We start from the raw sequence: 18,801 nt of genomic DNA, 5'->3' as shown, positions 1-18,801 counted from the left end.
GTTAACCCCATACCGCACTCTCAAACAGGTATTCTTGTGTGTAAAGGGCTTTAATCAAAGCTACAGAGTCTGGGTTCTATTTTAAGAGATGTCAGTTTACTCCATAGTACGTCTCTACTTACCATATCAAATGCTGCTGTAAGGTCTATGAAAGCAGCAAACAGGGGTCTTCTCTTATAGGCATATTTGGCAATTAGATGATTCAAGACAAAGCAGTTATCAATAGCAGATCTGCCTTGTCTAAAACCTGTTAGTTCTTCTGTGAGAATGTTGTTTTCTTCTACCCAGATTTCAATTCTATTCAAAAGATACCTAGCATGTATTTTTGCTACAATGTCAATCAGGCTGATGGGCCTATAATTACTAGGATCCTTTTTATTCCCTTTTTTATATATGGGGACAACTATTGCCATCTTCCACCCATCTGGTATATGGCAGGCGGTTATTTATGTGTGTAAAAAGGCCTGCTAATACAGGGCCCCACCAGTTGGGAAATTTCTTAAATAGTTCTGCTGGTAGAAAATCCTCTCCTGGGGCTTTATTGCTCTTTAAACTTTCAATGATGGACTGTATCTCCTTTTCTGAGACTGGTGGCCAAGGGGGGAAGTTCTAGGGTTTATTAAATCACTGTTTAAAAATAATTTCTTTACCGGTTCAGTGGAGGCAAACAAGCACTGATAATAATTCTCCCAATCTTCAGCAGAGATTGGTATGTCAAACGCATATCTCCGTTCCTTCAGGATACCTGCTACAGAATGCCAAAATAATACTGAGTTATGACTTCTGTCAGCCAACTCAAGTTCTGACCAGATTGAAATGGCAAAACTTTTTTTCTTTAATGTTGTAGTTTTTCTTTAATGTTGTAGTTTTTAATGTTATAGTTTTTTTATATTCCCTTCTTGTGTGCAACATCTTAGCTTGTATATAGGCAGTAGGGTTACTCTGGGCAAGCCTCATGGCTGCCTTCAATTTCTTTTTCAGTCGCTGGCAATCCGAACCAAACCAGCGAGGTCTACCCACTTGGGCTCTTTTTGTAGCAGGTATAGTTGTTAGATGTTTCTTTAGTATGTTACAAAGGTTGGAGAATGAATTGTAGGCTGACATCCAGTCGGTAGTAAATGACTGGATTGTTCTAGCCCACTTAATACCATTCTCTGTTTTAAGGCATTCTAATATTGCCTTAGTAACAACCTTAGCCCAAATTAACCTTTTATTTTGAGTCACTTCTCCCTTTTTAGTAAGCCATCTGTCAGCCATGTTATATGGTCTTAAATCTGAGCAGCCTCGCAATGTCACACTTATAGGCTGATGGTCGCTATTGTTGCTAAGGTGTACTGTGACCTCTAAAAAGAGGTCAGCCTTATCTCTAGACACACAAAAGAGATCCAGTACACTACTTGAATTAGTTGAGTGGTGTGTAGAAGGGTATATGTAATTCTTATCCTTATCTCCCAAAATTTGGAGATTACCCTTAGAAATTAAGGAGACTTTGCTATAAATTCCAAACTCTTTGATATCTTGTTTGTATCTACTATGGATTTCTATATATATAACCACTGATCAATTTTAAATCCCTGTTCCTGTAAGTCCTGTCGAGTTCTTAGTTTCCCTAAAGGATCTAATAAATCTTTATATTTAGTCATTTTTGTTATATCCAAATTGTTGGGATGAACCATTGCCTCCATTGTTGAAAGCCAAATCGGAATTTTTAAATAATGTTTTTTACATATTTTTTTCCAATTAGTTAATAGTGAATCTCTAATAAGATGTCTATGAAAGTACGCCTGTTTAGTTTTCCCCACATCCCATAGAAATGCGTGCCATCCTCTCTGAAGGTCGTGCCCTTCCAAGGCTAGAGTTCTTTTATTCCGTAAATTGACCCAGTCTTTTAACCATAGTAAGTTGGCTGCCCAATAATATAATTCCCAGTTTGGAAGCGCTAGCCCACCTCTACTTTTTGCATCTTGTAAGGCCTTAATACTGATTCTAGCTTTTTTCCCTTGCCAAATAAATTTAAGAGTTACCTTATTTATATCATCAAAAAAAATTTTTGGTAATTTTATTGGGATTGTCTGGAATAAGTAAAGGAGTTTTGGTAAAATGTTCATTTTGATTGTGGCAATCCTACCCAGTAAAGAAAGCTGCAACTTATTCCAGGATTCTAGATCTTTCTTAATTTGCTGTAACAGTTTATCATAATTATTCTCTTTGAGTGATTTACTATGTGGTGTTAACCATATGCCTAAATATTTGACCTTTTTGTTGCCTGTATCCCCATGGTTTTTCTAATTCTTTCCTCTGGTTCTCTGTTAGATTTTTAGTCAGTAATTTCGTCTTATTTCTGTTGATCTTTAGTCCTGCTACTGAACCATATTGTTCTAGTTCTTTTATTAGATTATGTCCTTTCTCCATGGGATCCTCTAGGAAGAAAACCATATCGTCTGCAAACGCCTGTAATTTATATTCCTCTGCCTTGACCCTAACCCTTGAATTTCAGGATTTTGTCTTATCCGCGTTAACAATGATTCTAAAGCAAATATAAATAAGAGGGGTGAGAGAGGGCAACCCTGTCTAACGCCCTTTTCAATGCTTAGTGGGCCTGTTTGTTCACCATTAATTAGTATATTGGCTTGTTGGGTATTGTAAATTGTTGTGATAATATTCTCGAATTTAGTGCCCAGATTCATGTTATAGATTTTTTGTATTAAGAAGTGCCAATGTAAGTTATCGAATGCTTTCTCCGCATCTAGAAACAAGAGTGTAAATTGTTTCTCTGGATGAGCTTCATAATATTCTAAGACGTCAATAACGGTTCTTAAATTGTTTTTAATTTGGCGGAATGGAAGGAAACCATTTTGGTCTTCATGAATGTATAAATTTAAAACTTGTTTTACTCTATTCGCAATAATTGGGGAAAAAATATGTAAAAACATTATTTAAAAATTCGATTTGGCTTTCAACAATGGAGGCAATGGTTCATCCCAACAATTTGGATATAACAAAAATGACTAAATATAAAGATTTATTAGATCCTTTAGGGAAACTAAGAACTCGACAGGACTTACAGGAACAGGGATTTAAAATTGATCAGTGGTTATATATACAAATCCATAGTAGATACAAACAAGATATCAAAGAGTTTGGAATTTATAGCAAATTACAACACTTAGATAAAATCTTATTAGGATCAAATAAAAAGAATATTTCTAAATTTTATAAATATTTATTGGAGGTAGAATTAGAGCAAGAGATAGTGAAAGGGAACATGATAATGTGGAGTAGGAATATTGGAAGAAGCATTACATTAACAGAATGGGAAAAGATCTGGAATAGAATCATTAAGATTACGAAATCTGCGGCGTACAAAGAAAATATGTATAAAATGTTATATAGATGGCACTTACCCCCTTCGAGGTTAGCGAAAATGAACCCAAACTCTAGTCCAAAATGTTGGAAATGTAAAAACATAGAGGGAACCTACTTTCATATGTGGTGGACCTGTAAAGAAGCCCAGAAATACTGGCAAAAAAATTAGAAAATGGCTGGAGGAGATAACCAAAGATCAAATTGAATACAAACCAGAGTTCTTCCTAATAGGGATCTCTGATAAACATTTTCCTAAAAAGACGAAATACATAATAATTCATATTCTAACTGCGGCCAGATTAGCATTTGCCCAGTGCTGGAAATCATCCCGTTTACCTACAGATCAATTGGTCATTCAGAAAATATGTGACTGCGCAGAAATGGACAATTTAACCATAGCTCTTAAAAATAAAGAGTCTTCAGCATTTGATAATAATTGGAATGCATGGTATAATTGGTTATATCAGAGATAAACTGTTTAATGAGCATAAATAAGCATAAATATCCATAAATAGCGATAAGATGTGTATATTTAAAGTAAGGTAGGAGGTGGATCTTGTAGACTGTCAAAAAGAATATTTGTCTGGTTTTAACGTATTTTCTTTTTCTTCCGTCTCTTTGTTTTTTTGTTTTTGTTTTCTCTCTTTTTATACTTCTTCTTCTTCTTTTTGGTCGCAAGACCCGGCGTTTTTTTTTTTTTTTCCTCTCTTTCTCTTCTTTCTTTCTTCTTTTTCTCTCCTGTTTCTTATGTAATGTTGTTATGTTATTTTTTTTAATTGTAAATTCAATAAAATTTATATGAAAAAAAAAGAAATTAAGGAGACTAGAAGCAAATCAGCAGCATTACTTTTACAATCTCTTGAGAGCCATTGAGAATGGTTTTCAAAGAACTCCCTGGGATTCCCTTCTTCTGGGCAAGCTCATACAAAGAGGGACCCAGTCTAGCATTCAGGTCTCCTAATAAAACCACTATGGACTGAGGATACAGTATTGCTATATCTTCTAGGATAATTTCCAAGCACATCCAATATTCGGAATTATAGTGCTGGGATGTGCTTGGGGGAATATACACATTTACCAATATTAACTCAAACTGGTCATATTCAAATTTGACAGCTAGAAAGTACGGATACTTATCTTCATTATATAATTTCTCTCCCTGGCATTGCAACTCTTGCTTTATAAGAATGCATAGTCCACCAGAGGGTCTCCCTTTGTTTTTTGGGCTGGGGGGGGGGCATCCCTGAAAGCCTGGCAGTTGTACTGGTTCATCCACTTCAGTTCGCCAAGTTTCTTGAAGGGTTATTATGTCAAATCTAGAGAAAAAGCTCATTAGTCCACTATCAACTATCACTTTCCAGCCCACTATGTTCCAGGTCACCAACTGTATGGGGTTCTCAGAAGCAAGATGATCTGCTTGGTTAATTAGCTGGATGGTAAAGATGTCAGGTGTCAACTTGACTTTGGAGCCAGATCAATATCATCTAAGCTTCCCATATAAACACAATTGTTGTGAGGTTCGATGTTTCTCCTCATGGGTTACAGAACTTGTTGTTGCTCCTCTATAATTCGGTTGCCAGTATGCCTTTGCTCTTGCTCCAAGAATGATTTTTTTCCCCAATGGGCAGGTACTCTGATTTAAATCTATAAATGTAGATTTATGTCCATTTTGGGGGTGGCATAGCTGAGGATTCATCTTGTGAAAAGCTGTTATGGGAGCTTCTAAATCAATTGAAGATGGAAGCTGGATTATCTCCTTAGTGTTTGTCAACTTAGGGGGCACTGTGTGATGAAGCCCTTTGTCTTTCAGTTGTTTCTCAGAAGTTGGATCAGTCAGTGCAGTTACCCCACAGTCAGCCTGTGTGACAGTACCTTCTTTTACTGTTAAGGTAGAGGCAGTTTGTTGATTAAATACATTGCCACAAAATTGCATGGTTAGTGGAGCCAAATTAAATAGAGGCTTTGCTGTAGATTGAGTTGTTGTCAATGCCTCTTTTAGGTCATCCAATCTTTGAATGATGTTAACTTGCTCAGGTTCTGACAATGCACTGAATAAGTCAATCAAAGTTTCCTCTGGCACATCCTCAGCAGTTCCTACAGCTGTGGGTAACACAGTTTGTATATTGCTTCTTTGCCTTCTCAGGGATCAATTCAGTTACAGCAGCCTCAGGTTTAGCAATGTGAGAGCTGTTGCAACCTAGATTTAAAGCAACAGTTCCCACTTGGTGATGCTGTTTCAGGAGCGGGTACACTTTTTCTGAGCAAAAAACCCTTATTGGAAATATTGAGAAGGTGCTCAGAAAGGGCTACATTCTGAAAAGCATGGAGGGTATTATGGGTTGCTTGAACAATAGGAGAATTCTCATACATTGCATTCTTGCTGGCAGCCACTCTGCATGTAGTAGATCTATCAGAGTGAGTTCACAACAGAGCAGGGACAGCCTAATAGCTTTTCTATTACTCCAACCCCCTCTATTTGCTCTCTTGTCATAAATTTGCAAGGTAACCTGGTTAGTTTGCAGGGTGTAGTTATGTTGGTCACCTTTACCTGATTGAGTGTTTTCTCTATATGTGTTCAAATTGTAATATATTATCTTTCTTACTTTCTTTTTTTTATGTTTCTTACCTGTAATATTGGTCTGTGACAGTAGTAAATTATTAGTATTATTTAAACTTTCAATCTTCCAAAGAGACAAAAACAAACACACAAACAATTATAGTTAAAAGTTATCAGTGAGCAAAAATGTTAGTTCAGAATGTATAACTGCTCCAATCTAACTCTATTCAGGGTCTCTGAAAGCCCCCTCTTTCCAGAAAAGGAGATTTGAGTTTCTTCTTCTCTTTAAACATTTATGGATGACAATTGTTTGATTACATTCTCTGCATTTCTATTCCCCTATTGTGTCCTGCTCATCTAGCAGTTCAAAAGCATGCAAATTAATAGGTACCACTTCAGTGAGAAGGTTCCGTTCACCTTTGGCATATAGCCATGCTGGCTACATAACCATGGAAATTGTCTTCGGATAATGCTGGTTCCTTCAGAGATAAGCATTATGCCCTAGAGTCAGATATGACAGGGAAATTTTTACTTTTTTATTAAGTCCATCAAGGTAGGCTGGAGTCTTCTAGTCACTGTCTATGCTTTGACCCTTTTTCCTCCTAAGATCTAACACTCTGTAAAATCCTAAAATCAAACACAAACCATCTTTTTTTTCCAGATCAGCTACACTTTTAATTCAGCATTCCTGAGTGATAAAACTCAGTTACCCTTTTGCTACCAGACTGTCCCCAAGGAAGGTGCCCAGAACCTGGGAATTGTTAAACTGCTGCTGTATTTTCGGTGGACGTTCATTGGTCTCCTTGCTGCAGATACTGATAATGGAGAACGTTTCATTAGGACCTTCAACCCTGTGCTGGCTCAGAATGGTATCTGTGCTGCATTTTCACAAATTACATTACTAGATATCGAGAATTTCAGTAATCTGATTTCTATTTTCAAAATGTGGCACCAAATCAATGTCTTTGTTTACTATGCAGAGTTCACATTTATAGAAGGAGAAGTGTTTGTGGAAATCATACTGAACTTTGTGAAAAAACCTGTTATAGGAAAAGTTTGGATCACAACCGCTTTGTGGGATCTCTCCATGGAATTATCATATAACTCTTTCTCTTTAAAATACACCCATAGTATTTTTTCTTTTCTTATCCAGACCAGCCAAGGGAGCAAATTTGAAAATTTCAGAGATTTCTATTTTTTAATCAAAGCATTTATTATTAAAATATTTCACTGTTCATATGGGAAGCCTGCCTTGTCTGTGAAAGGCTGGACAAGGTGTATAGAGGAAAAGAACATGGGGACTCTACCTCAAGAGAAGATTGAAAAGATCTTTTCTCTAGACAGCTCCTTAACTTTCAATGCCATCCAAATTGTGGCACATGCCTTAAATGTGGCTTGTTCATCCCAGTCCCAAAAAACAACGAAGAAGAGAAAAGTCAAGCTGGAAGTTGAAAAGATCCAACCATGGCAGGTATTCCCATGGAATAGAAATACCTATTCCTTTTTTTATTTTAAAAAAATATTTTATTGAAATTCAAAATATTAAAAAGTTTACAAAAAACCAGAATATTAAAAAAATACAAAAATTTCTATAATAGATGTGTCAATATCTTTCAGCATCGTTTTTGACAGTACAATAAATACTATACATACAATTAATACTTGACAGTTATTCACAGTATTGGGAATACTAATTCACAGTGCTTAATAATATTGATAAAAAGTGATTCATGTATATAGGTATATTGGTTCAGAAGTATATATATATATATATATATATATATATATATATATATATATATATATATATATATATATAAATGGAGATCTATGTAGATATTCATGTTTAATTTATAATATACTGTATATGTAGTTATATTGTATACTGAAAAATGTATGACACATCTTCTCTTACGGCTATGGAATAGAGAGCACAGTACTTAGACGATAATTATGTAGATTTATGTGTGATTTTTCTCTTTTTAGAAATACCTAATCCTACAGATTTCGTGTTTATTGCTAAGTGTGACATATAGATGGTGAACATCACAATATCCTCTCCGAGAAATGTGAAATATATTGAGAAAAATTGCTTTATGAATAATATTTTTTTCATGAAATCTCTTGTCTTCATTCTTCTTTTATCATTTGAACTCCCAGTGTTGAACAACAAATTATTCCTTGATGGTATTGTCACATACACCATTACATTTCCATCCAAAAATGCTTTGAGCTTTTGTTTCCTCAGAATTTGGAATTTCCAAAAACTTTAAGAAAAGGGATTTGGATTCTCTCCCAATATATAGCAATCCAATAAAACATTGAATTTAATTGACAGTATGGCCAAGGCCCTTTTAATCCCTCCTTCCTCGTCTCCAGCCCCCCCCCCTCCCCCCCCATCTTTTCAGATGTACATGGCAGTGACCCATGACTTGCTTCCTAATTCCCAAACCAATTTCGGATCCAAGGACTCTCATCTCTCTTGGGAAACAAAGACCAGAACCCAAAAAAAAAACACGCGGTTTTTTCTTAGGCTAGCCACACAACAAAAGGATGCGACTCTATTGATACTTCTCAGGGAAAATGGGGAAACTAATACACAAGCAGCGGTGGGATTCAAAAATTTTAACAACCGGTTCTGTGGGTGTGGCTTAGGTGGTGGGCGTGGCTTGGTGGTCATGTGACTGGGTGGACATGGCTTGGTGGTCATGTTATTGGCTGGGTGTGGCCAACTCAATATTACTCACATCGAGGCACGCATCTTCTCGCCTGGTCTCTCATGACTGTGGGGATGCTGCAACAGTCGTAAGTGTGAAAAATGGTCATAAGTCACTCTTTTCAGTGCCACTGTACCTTTAAATGGTCACTCCATACAAGCAAAGTGCCAGCAAAGGAGGGGGAAAAAACTCCAGAGAAGTTCCAGAGACAGGAAGTCTAGTCCTGCCAAGAATGTAATAAGGGTTAACAGAGAGGCAGTTTCTGTAAGGAACACCAGAATGTTTCCTTCCTGCCTTCCTTACAGGATTAGGCCAGTAATTTCTTCTAACAACCGGTTCTTCAAACTGCTTAGAATGTTAACAACCGGTTCTAGCAAATAGGTGCGAACTGGTAGAATCCCATCCCTGTGCATAAGCATCAGGGGATGTAAGCAAGCATATTCATAGGCAATATTTTGCAAGTGACCTTCTTCTGTCTATTTACCTTCAAGAGGACCAAAGGGAGAAATAAACAGCAAAACAAGAGTAGAAGAAAGTTGGAATGTCAGATGCTGGGAAGAATATTTTCCCTATTGTCACCTTAAGGACAAATCTCTGGGAATTGTCCTGATAAGAAAACAGGCTGCAGTTCAAAAAGTCAAATTCCCTATATCTCTGTATATCAACTTGGTGTAGCAGATTCCATCCATCTAAAACTTTCCTTTCTTCATACTCTGTAGCTCCACCACTTCCTGAAGAATCCCCAGATCTACAACAACACCATGCAAGGAATATATTTGGATGGGAATGGAGATTTGATGGCTGACTTTGACCTTGTGAGTTGGGTGGGTTTTCATAATAAGTCAGGCACCAGCATGAAATTTGGGAGTCTAGCAAGAGAAGGATCTGCAGGAGTGAAATTCAGCATCAACAAGGATGCCATCATGAAGCACCATGGGCAGAACCAGGTGGGCAAATCTGCTGTTTCTTCAGTTTTATCATTATCTCCATGAGCGTCCCCTCCTTTCCCAAATTATATATCAGACTGACTGCCTTCAGATACAAGTTTCAGAGACGTGCTCTTTTAATTCAGCAATAGCAATAGAGAAGGAGTTTTGTGAAGTATAGAAGGGTTCTGTTCAGTGGTCAGATTCTACCAGTTTCCCTACCGGTTCATTGATCATGCACTTCACCTAATGTGCGCGTACAGCTTTTCAAACACCATCTAGGCTCTGTCATGCCAATCAGCTGAGAGGATAAAGAAGAGAAAAGCACAGGGACAGGTAGGAGGGCCACTCCTGTGCTTTTCTCTTCTTTATCCTATCAGCTGATCAGCTTTTTTTTAGTACCGGTTTGGCTGAACTGGGCTGAACTGGTAGCATTTCACCACTGGTTCTGTTCCAAGAACATTGACAGAAGTGACATGGGGATGTAGGAAAATGCAGGCAAGATTTAAGAGGAGAGAGAAGCAGAATCACTTGAGTTGCCCATGCTCATTTTGACATTCAGGACAACAGGTTGATGCTACAGCTGGATATTTGGTGGGAAATGTGTGGAAAATCTATCATGCTGCAGAATTCCCAATTCCCATTTCTTCCATGATTATCACAATCCACTGCTAGTTTCAGGAATAACTTTCCTGACAATTGTTGGACATCCCTGGAATGGCTGCCACCACAGTTTGGCCTAGAGGAGAAACAGAACATTCCGTTTAGCACATACTGTCAGGTTTCCAAGTGATGAAATCCATTTAAAAAGAAAAGAACAAAGTCCATCTTTCAAAACAAATTCTTTTATTTAGGAAAGCATCAAATTGGCAAAGTCCATGGTAATTCCGGATCTGACACAACCCGGAATTACCCCACAATATTACAAGGTAGAAACAACCCCCAAAAGTCACATTCTCCCAGTAGAAGTAATTCAAAGTTGCTTGATGTCATAAATCTCCACCTCAAGAGGCCCAAGCACAGACAGCTCATTTCCCACGGAAAGAAAGATCGCCTAGCCTAAACAACTCTCTTTATCTCCACTCCTCCTCCCTTAGGAAAGTGGCAAGCCCAAAACCCTTTCCCCCATGACTGCCACAAAGAAAGTAAGAAAAAGAATATATACTAAGCCTAACTAAAATGGCTACAATTTCGGGCTTGACAGATACCTAGTTTGTTGACTCCTTCCAACTCTATGTCTCATTTCATAGCTGATGATTGCAGATGCTACTGAATGCCAATTCTACTCATTTTCAGACATTGCCTTACTCCCAGTGTGTGGAAGCTTGTCAGCATGGATATTTCAAGGTGGTCCAGGAGGGGAAACCAAATTGCTGCTACAACTGTGCCCCCTGTGCAGAAGGGAGGATTTCTACCCAAGAAGGTAGTCCTTTTGATGAAGATGTTTTGAATCTGGGTATTTGGGGGAAAAAAAACAGTATTTATTTAACTACAATGACTGTTTTCACAAAGGGTGTTTAGCAATAATGTGCCAGAATCCTTTGGAATGAAATTTTGAGATGTAGAGGAAACCAAGCAGCTAAGGAGATACTTCTCATAGCTTTGTTTATTAATCTTATTAATTAATTAATTAATTTTATTGGGTTTGTCAATTGCTTATAAGGTAATAGGTATAAGTAAAAACGTAATTATGAATACATGGATACATATAAGAAAAAAAAAAAGAAAGAAACAATAGGACAGGGACGGTAGGCACATTGGTGCACTTATGCATGTCCCCTACAGGCCTCTTAAGAAAGGGGTAAGGTCAATAGTAGACAGCCTAAGGTTAAAGGTTAAGCATCAGTGGAAATGGCAGGAAGTAGTCTGTTGCTTCATCCGGACAAAGGCTGTGATGTGGCTTTTATAGTATGAAGATCTCCATCAAGGAGAATGAAAACCAACTCACATAAACACTAGTCTGTCTTCTTGGGATATTTTCAGGATAGCTTCATTTCTGCCTAACCAACTTCCTCCAGGATATCCAGGAAGTAGGCAAACAGGGTCTGTATTTCCTGTGGAATAGTTATCTGGGTGAATACATTGCTACTGGTGAGGAAACGTTCCATGTTGTAGTTATGACAGGGAAACATCAAATCAAATATCTTTATCATGCCTTTTTAAATCAGTAACCATTCAATTTTGGTGGAAAAATGGAACAGAAATATTCCAACCCTGTCAGATTGGCCACTTCTAGTCTATTAGATTCCTTACTGCATGACAAAGATGGCTGTCTTTTGCCTCTTTTGTTTCCTATAGTCAGGGGTGGGATTCAACTGGTTGTTACTACCAGTTCGGTGACTATGTTTTGCATGCACATGCATGTGTAAAACAACTTTAGACTGTGCTGTCCAGACAGCTGAAAAGCGCTGCGTGCAGGTGCACAGCATTTGAAAAACTTCTTTTCCCCTGCTTTTTCAACCTCAACTGTGCCGTGCAAAAAGCAGGTAAGAGCCCAGGCGGGTAGGTGAGCCAAACAGCAGCAAACACAGAAACAGTGCAGTGTCTGCTGTTCTTCAGAGCTACCGGTTCTTTAGAACTGGGCAGAACCAGTAGCATCCCACCCCTGCCTATAGTCCCAGAAATGGGGGGGGAGGGGAGGAATAAGAGAAAATTGGAGGTATGTGTCAAGTTAACTATGCCTCCCTTCAAATTCTTTCCCTTCTTAATCTAGCTACATTTTCTCACTTTATCAACTTTGGACACTCAGTAATGCAAGCACATTCACACACATATTCATTAATATAACTCCTATCCTATAAATTGACAGTAGATGTTACCTTTGTCCTTTGCAGATGCAAACTACTGCATCAGATGTCCAGAAAATCAATATCAGAATAAGAAGCGAGATCAATGTATTGCCAAAAATGTCACATTTTTGTCCCATCAAGAGAATTTGGGGATCATCCTTACTACCCTTGCCCTATTCCTAATCTTAACTACAATCTTTGTCTTGGGAATCTTCATTAAATTCCAAGAAACTCCCATAATAAAAGCCAACAACCGGGACCTCTCCTACATTCTACTGGTCTCCCTTCTGATTTCCTTCTTGACCTCATTCCTCTTCATTGGTCAGCCAAGGAGAACCACCTGCCTTCTCCGACAAACAGTCTTCAACATCATCTTCTCAATTGCTGTGTCTTCTGTCTTGGCCAAAACAATCATGGTGGTGCTAGCCTTCCTAGCCACAAAGCCAGGAAATGGTATGAGGAAATATCTGGGCAAGAGTCTGGCCAACACCATCATCATTTCTTGTTCTATTGTTCAGGTTGTCATTTGTTTCACCTGGTTAGGAGTTTTTCCTTCATTCCCTGATTCTGACATGTATTCGCAGCCTAGAGAGATTGTTCTACAGTGCAACGAAGGCTCTGCTGCTATGTTTTATATTGCCCTTGGCTACATGGGCTTTCTGGCTGCCGTTTGCTTCACAGTGGCTTTCCTGGCCAGGAATTTGCCTGGGTCCTTCAACGAAGCCAAGCTGATCACCTTCAGCATGCTGGTCTTCTGCAGTGTCTGGCTGTCCTTTGTGCCTACCTATCTGAGCACCAAAGGGAAATACATGGTGGCTGTGCAGGTCTTCTCCATCTTGGCTTCCAGTGCTGGGCTGCTGGGTTGCATCTTCATCCCTAAGTGTTACATCATTGTGCTGAGGCCAGACTTGAATACAAAGCAGCAATTGATGTTGAAAAATGAAGTAGAAAACTGATTCTCATGAATATTCTGGGGAATATTATATCTGGGGACCTAACATTTTAATTCACCATTAGGTACTTTTCATGGGAAATCCCAATTTCTCTGACTGCTTTTTAAAGTGATCTCCTGCTTAAGTCCAATTTCCATCTTTTTATCTTTCTTATTTATTTTTATGTCTGGCAGTATTACTTGGCATTTTGGGTTTCCGTGTCAGCTTTTAAGTTAGGATATATTAACATTTTAGCATGGGAATGTAGACCTTTGTTGTAACTTTAGGAAAACACATTTTTCTTCTGAATCAAGGACATTTTTAAAAATTTGTGTGAACTAACCTTTTCAGTCACTAAACTATAGAGCAGAGGTGTCAAACTCATGGCCCGTGGCCTGGATGCGTCATATGCTAGCCCCACCCCTGCCCAATTCAGCAAAGGGGGGGGAGTCCTGATATGTCACATGATGATGCCATGACAACACGAGTTTGACACCCTTGCTATAGAGAGAATATTCTGAAAGTTCTTGAATACAGTTGCAAGTAGGTAAGATACCTACCTAAGGGGCATGATGTAACTCATAAATTTGCCATTTGAGGAATTTCATCTGTAATCCATGTTTTCTGTTGTTCAATTCTTACATGTAGTCATCTTTCATTTTTGATTAGTTGCTTTCTGATGTATCACCCAGACTAAATGTATGTATTATTTCTTTTTGTATACTATCAAAAGACTTTACACCTCCATCACCTTAATAAATGTTTTTCTAAAACTTTTTCTGTGATTTGTATTGTTGGTTAGGGGTAAAAATTGTCATGCCCTTGTTGGAATCTGATTCTGAGGGGGAGATTGAGCAGCTGATTGAGCAGGGAGTGGGAGTGTGGCTCCAGTAGCTGTGGAAGAAATGGAGAAAAGACACAGTCCTGCTGGGCATTCAGAGGAAGATCCAGGGCCATCCTAGGGCACGCAGGGAGGAATGAAGAAGGGAGCAATGTGTCTTATGGGAGAGGAAAAGGCCCTGATCCCTTTCATTAGTTGCAGCTGGGAGAACAGGAGATAAGTGGGGTGTTTGCACATGGCTCCTTGTTGGAAGTAAAGTGTGCATTATCTTGGTCGAGGCTTATCTGGGTTTTGGTGTCCTCCTAACTGTGGATGCTGCATTATCCTTTGAAAGTCTGCAATTTATCGTCCTGGCCTGCCGTGCTAATTACTTCAGTGTGGTTTGTGTTGGGTTTTTTATTTCTAATTATCTTTACTTTGGGTTTGGACTGCATTTCTGCCCTTCGTAGACTGTTTTTTTAAGAGTTTGTTATCTAGCCGAGGATAATTGGACATTGGAGCCAAGTTGGAGGCATTAAAGGGAATTTATTCTACTTTTGTGACTGTGTTATTTTTGTGTCATGCCCAGGGTCACCACAAAAAATGACTTTTGCAAAGGCTAATACCCTTTATCTCTCCCAAATTCATTGTAATAGATTTCATCAGCTCCATGCCAAATTCAAGGGGCCTGAATTTCAGCTAACAATAGCAGAAGAATGGCTGCAATGCAAAAGATGCATTTTTATAAAATTCAAGGGTCATTGATTCACCAATTAACATTTTCTTGTTTAAAACTTTGAATACACAAATGTGTGTGTGTGCGCATGCGCTTGTTTGTTTGTCTGTTCGTTTGTGTATATATATAAAATTTACTTTCTTCTAGCAGTCTAGTTTTATTTGTGAGACTGGTGAGACACTTTAGTGGTGAGATACTTTAGTGGTGGGATTGGTGAGAGATATGGAGAGACTGGATGAAAATTGTCCAGGATGGTAGGTCAAGTAATGGATTTTTGATGAGTGCCCCTTTAAAACAGGATGGGGACATCCCCTTCAGCAAGGATAAAGTTATCAACACTTGGACACACCACTTGCCACCTTCTGGGTGGCCTTTAGCAACCAGGATGGACATGGATCTCACTCACAAATGGTGGCATCTATATTCCAGAGTACCATTCATTTGCAATGAACACACTGCAAAGTCTCTATATTGTCCTGTTATAGGGTGTCATGTAAATATTACCCAAGAATGAAGAAAACCAACAGTCCAGTCCTACTTCACACTCCTCATAATAGAGGAGCATTGATTGATTAATTAATTGATTGATATGATCCCTTATAGACCAGTGGTGGTATTCAAACATTTTTATTGCCAGTTCTGTGGGCGTAGCTTGGTGGGTGTGATGGGGAAGGATACTGTAAAATCTCCATTCCCTCTAACTCCATTCCCTCTAACACCCCACTAACCTGCTTTCCAGCTCCGTTCTCCTCTGTAGGGCAACAAAAGAAGACTCAGCTGATCAACTGGGATTCTGATCAGCTGGGACTCAGGAGGCAGCGAATAGATGGAGGCAGGGCCAACCAGAGGTGGTATTTACTGGTTCTCCAAACTACTCAAAATTTTCGCTACCGGTTCCCCAGAACCTCTCAGAACTGGTTGAATACCACCTCTGTGTCAACTCATAAAATATTTATATGGTCTTTTTAGAGTTGCCAACAGAAAGGGAGGGGGGAGCAGTGCATCCATTTACAAACCAAAACTGCATTCCATAAATGTTTTCGAAGATAGTAACTAGGTGACCAAAGTTTCTGCCATGCAAAATTCTAACTGGAGAGCATGATTGGTGACTCTGGGCTATGGATGTGTCCCATTGGAGAATATGAATTATGATACACCCAGGGGTGAGGGGGAAACCAGGGTCAAGGGCAACAATGAATTTGTCAGCTATGGAATTAATCGCTGCCACATAATTGGAGAAAGGTGGGGGTGATGTTAATTGAGTAGCTCTTAGTAGACAAAATATATTATTTTGATAGTTAAAGGTTACACAGTGTGGTGCAGAAAGAATTAGAACTTACTTTGGGATTGGTTCATGTGATGTGGTGATGAGGAAAAAGGGGTGGTTTGTAGGTTGGGACTTTGTGGAGAAGCCGGGAAGATTTAATTCTGGATTTCCACAGTATGTGCCAGGTGCTATTCTAATAAAAGTACTTTGAGATGACGTGTGTCTTGGAGTTACTGATAGGAATGGATTTTCTCTGGAACGCTGACAGAATTATGTGTCTCAGAGTCAGCTACACCCAGACAGTGCCGGACATTTTAACTCCCAATAAATCCTTTTGAAGTGTTGTAAGTTTGGCTCAAGACTCATGATTTAAATGGGGATAGCTGCTGGAATCCTGACACTCTGTTATAGACCACTCAGTTCCATGGTCCCATGGTGATTTTCATTAAAAAAAAAAAACAGAAAGAAGTGGAGAATAAATCCTTCATAACCTTTTGTCCAAAATTTGCAAGTTACACAACTATGAGAAAGATTGGAGTATGTTTAAAAATCCTTTAAACCACCCAAGGATGCAAAAACAAAAGGTAATAGTAAAAGGAAAAAGGGACTTGAAAAGTATGTTGAAAAGGAGGTATAACTTGGATATACAGTCAGGAGGAAACCTTAAAAACAAAATGGCTGCAACAACACGCAGAGAACTAAAAATAAAGGACTCAGCAGCCACTGAGATGGTGCAATGCAAGAAGTTTTATGTGGCCTCAGAGGTGGGGAGGGGCTTTGCATTCCATCTCTCCTGGATTACAGTTTTTTTTGGGGGGGAGAGGGATAAAAAATATCTGTCAAGAAAAGATAGTCCGGAAATTCCTGGGCTTCAGGCTATATATCATATTAAACAGTGGTTTGTTAAACCATGTTTGTTCAATATGGCCACAATCAATCAAATTTAGATCTCCCATTTAGTCACAAGGCAAGGCTGAGTTCAAATAATGCTTTCAACTGAAATCAATTTGCCCTTCTTCAAATCATAGTAATTTACTTGTCCTCTTGCTCCAAAAAACTCCAGAGATTTTTCTGTACCCTTTTAGAAGATTTGAGAGCAAGATGTCAACAACATGTATTCATCTCAATAACAATACACTAAAATGCTTTGTTGACTGCGCTTGTGGCATTGGAAATACACGGTGCAAAAATGGGTCTGGAGAAAGAGAGAGCTGGGGGGGGGTGGCTCTTTTAGAGCACTCAGGAGCTGCAGTTAGTCCCTTCCCTTTGAGATGTGAAACATGACTGGACTATGTTTGTGTTAAAAGTTCTGTCTTGGAAAAAGCCTTTGTTTTCTTCCACCTCTTCCTCTAGACTCATTCAAGGCGAGCACAGTGGAGGAAGCTCAGTCAGGAATACAAATCATGTTGCTGCTTTTGCTCCTCCTTGTGCTGCTTTTTTGGCCCCAAGTCGTCTGTGGGACACTCAAAATCCAATGTCTCTCAACTCAGTATCAGGATGGGATGAACCCACCCAACCATAACAGTCCAGGAGAGATTTTTATCGGCGGCATAATCTCTGCAACCAGGGCTAAGTTTCCACCATTAAGCTTCAACATGACTCCTTCAACTCAGCCATTCCAGTGAGTGAGGTTTTCAGCACTGCATTTCAGCTGCTGACATTGGCTATATTTTGTTTGCATCTCAATTTCCTTAACATTCTGGAATCCACACTGTATAACGGACATTAATACAATTGAACGAGCCCAGAGGTATTTCATGAGAAGAGTACTCCACTCCTCTGCTTGCAATAGAATATCTTATGCTACCAGTCTTGAAATTTTGGACCTAGATAACTTAGAACTATGCTGCCTATGGATTGACCTAAGCATAGTACATAAAATTGTCTGCTACAACATCCTACCTGTCAACAACTTCTTCAGCTTCAACCACAATAACACATGGGCAAACAATAGATACAAATTCAACATAAACCGCTCCAAACTCAACTGCAGAAAATACAACTTCAGCAACAGAGTGGTCAATGCCTGGAACACACTTCCTGACTCTGTTGGGTCAGTTGGGATGTCTCTGTTGACATCCTCAAACCCCCCAAAACTTTAACTTTAAACTGTCTAGCATGGACCTTACTCCATTCCCAAGAGGTCTGTAAGGGGGCATGCATAAGCACACCAGCATGCCTACCGCCCCTGTCCTACTGTTCCCATTTATTCATACTCATTTATTATGTATGTACTTATACCTGTTTATACTTTATACTTATCCTCTGAACAGAGCTAGATTGTGGATGAGAAAAAAGAAGGAGGTAGCTCTTTTCTGCTCCTGCAGGACTGATGTATTTTTCCTCTATATTGAAAATAATTCTTTTTTTCAGGACCCAAATCCACTATAATACGAAGAGATTGCACAGAGGAATTTGTTTAGTCATTGAATTTCTATATGTTTCTCAGTCCCATTTTGAATTGATGGCAGTTATCATAATCTTGAGAGCCAGTTTGCAATAGTGGTAAGCAAGGCATCAGATAGAAACCAGGAGACAATGATTCTACTCCTATCTTACCACTAGCAATAGCACCTTAGACTTATATACCATTTCACATTGCTTTACAGCCCTCTGTAAGCCATTTACAGAGTCAGCCTATTGTCCCCAACAATCTGGGTCCTCATTTTACCAACCACGGAAAGATGGAAG

At 38.9% G+C, this 18,801-nt stretch overlaps 1 protein-coding gene across 1 annotated transcript in view; it reads left to right on the top strand.

The window, feature by feature from the left end:
- The window catches only part of LOC148126626 (vomeronasal type-2 receptor 26-like), a 29,586-nt gene extending 16,275 nt beyond the window's left edge, over nt 1-13,311 (top strand). Inside the window, exons 4-7 of the mRNA XM_087927644.1 lie at nt 6,585-7,394; nt 9,360-9,587; nt 10,863-10,989; nt 12,401-13,311. Coding sequence (XP_087783770.1) covers nt 6,585-7,394; nt 9,360-9,587; nt 10,863-10,989; nt 12,401-13,311 — 2,076 coding nt within the window. The remainder of the gene's footprint in view (nt 1-6,584; nt 7,395-9,359; nt 9,588-10,862; nt 10,990-12,400) is intronic.
- The last annotated feature ends 5,490 nt before the right edge of the window (nt 13,312-18,801 follow it).

This window comes from Pseudonaja textilis, chromosome 2 (genome assembly GCF_049901715.1).
Source record: "Pseudonaja textilis isolate UNSWEBS1 chromosome 2, rPseTex1.2, whole genome shotgun sequence".
NCBI classification, from domain to species: Eukaryota; Metazoa; Chordata; class Lepidosauria; order Squamata; family Elapidae; genus Pseudonaja; species Pseudonaja textilis.
The sequence above is the reverse complement of the archived record's forward strand: the minus strand, read 5'-3'. Positions and strand labels throughout refer to the sequence as shown.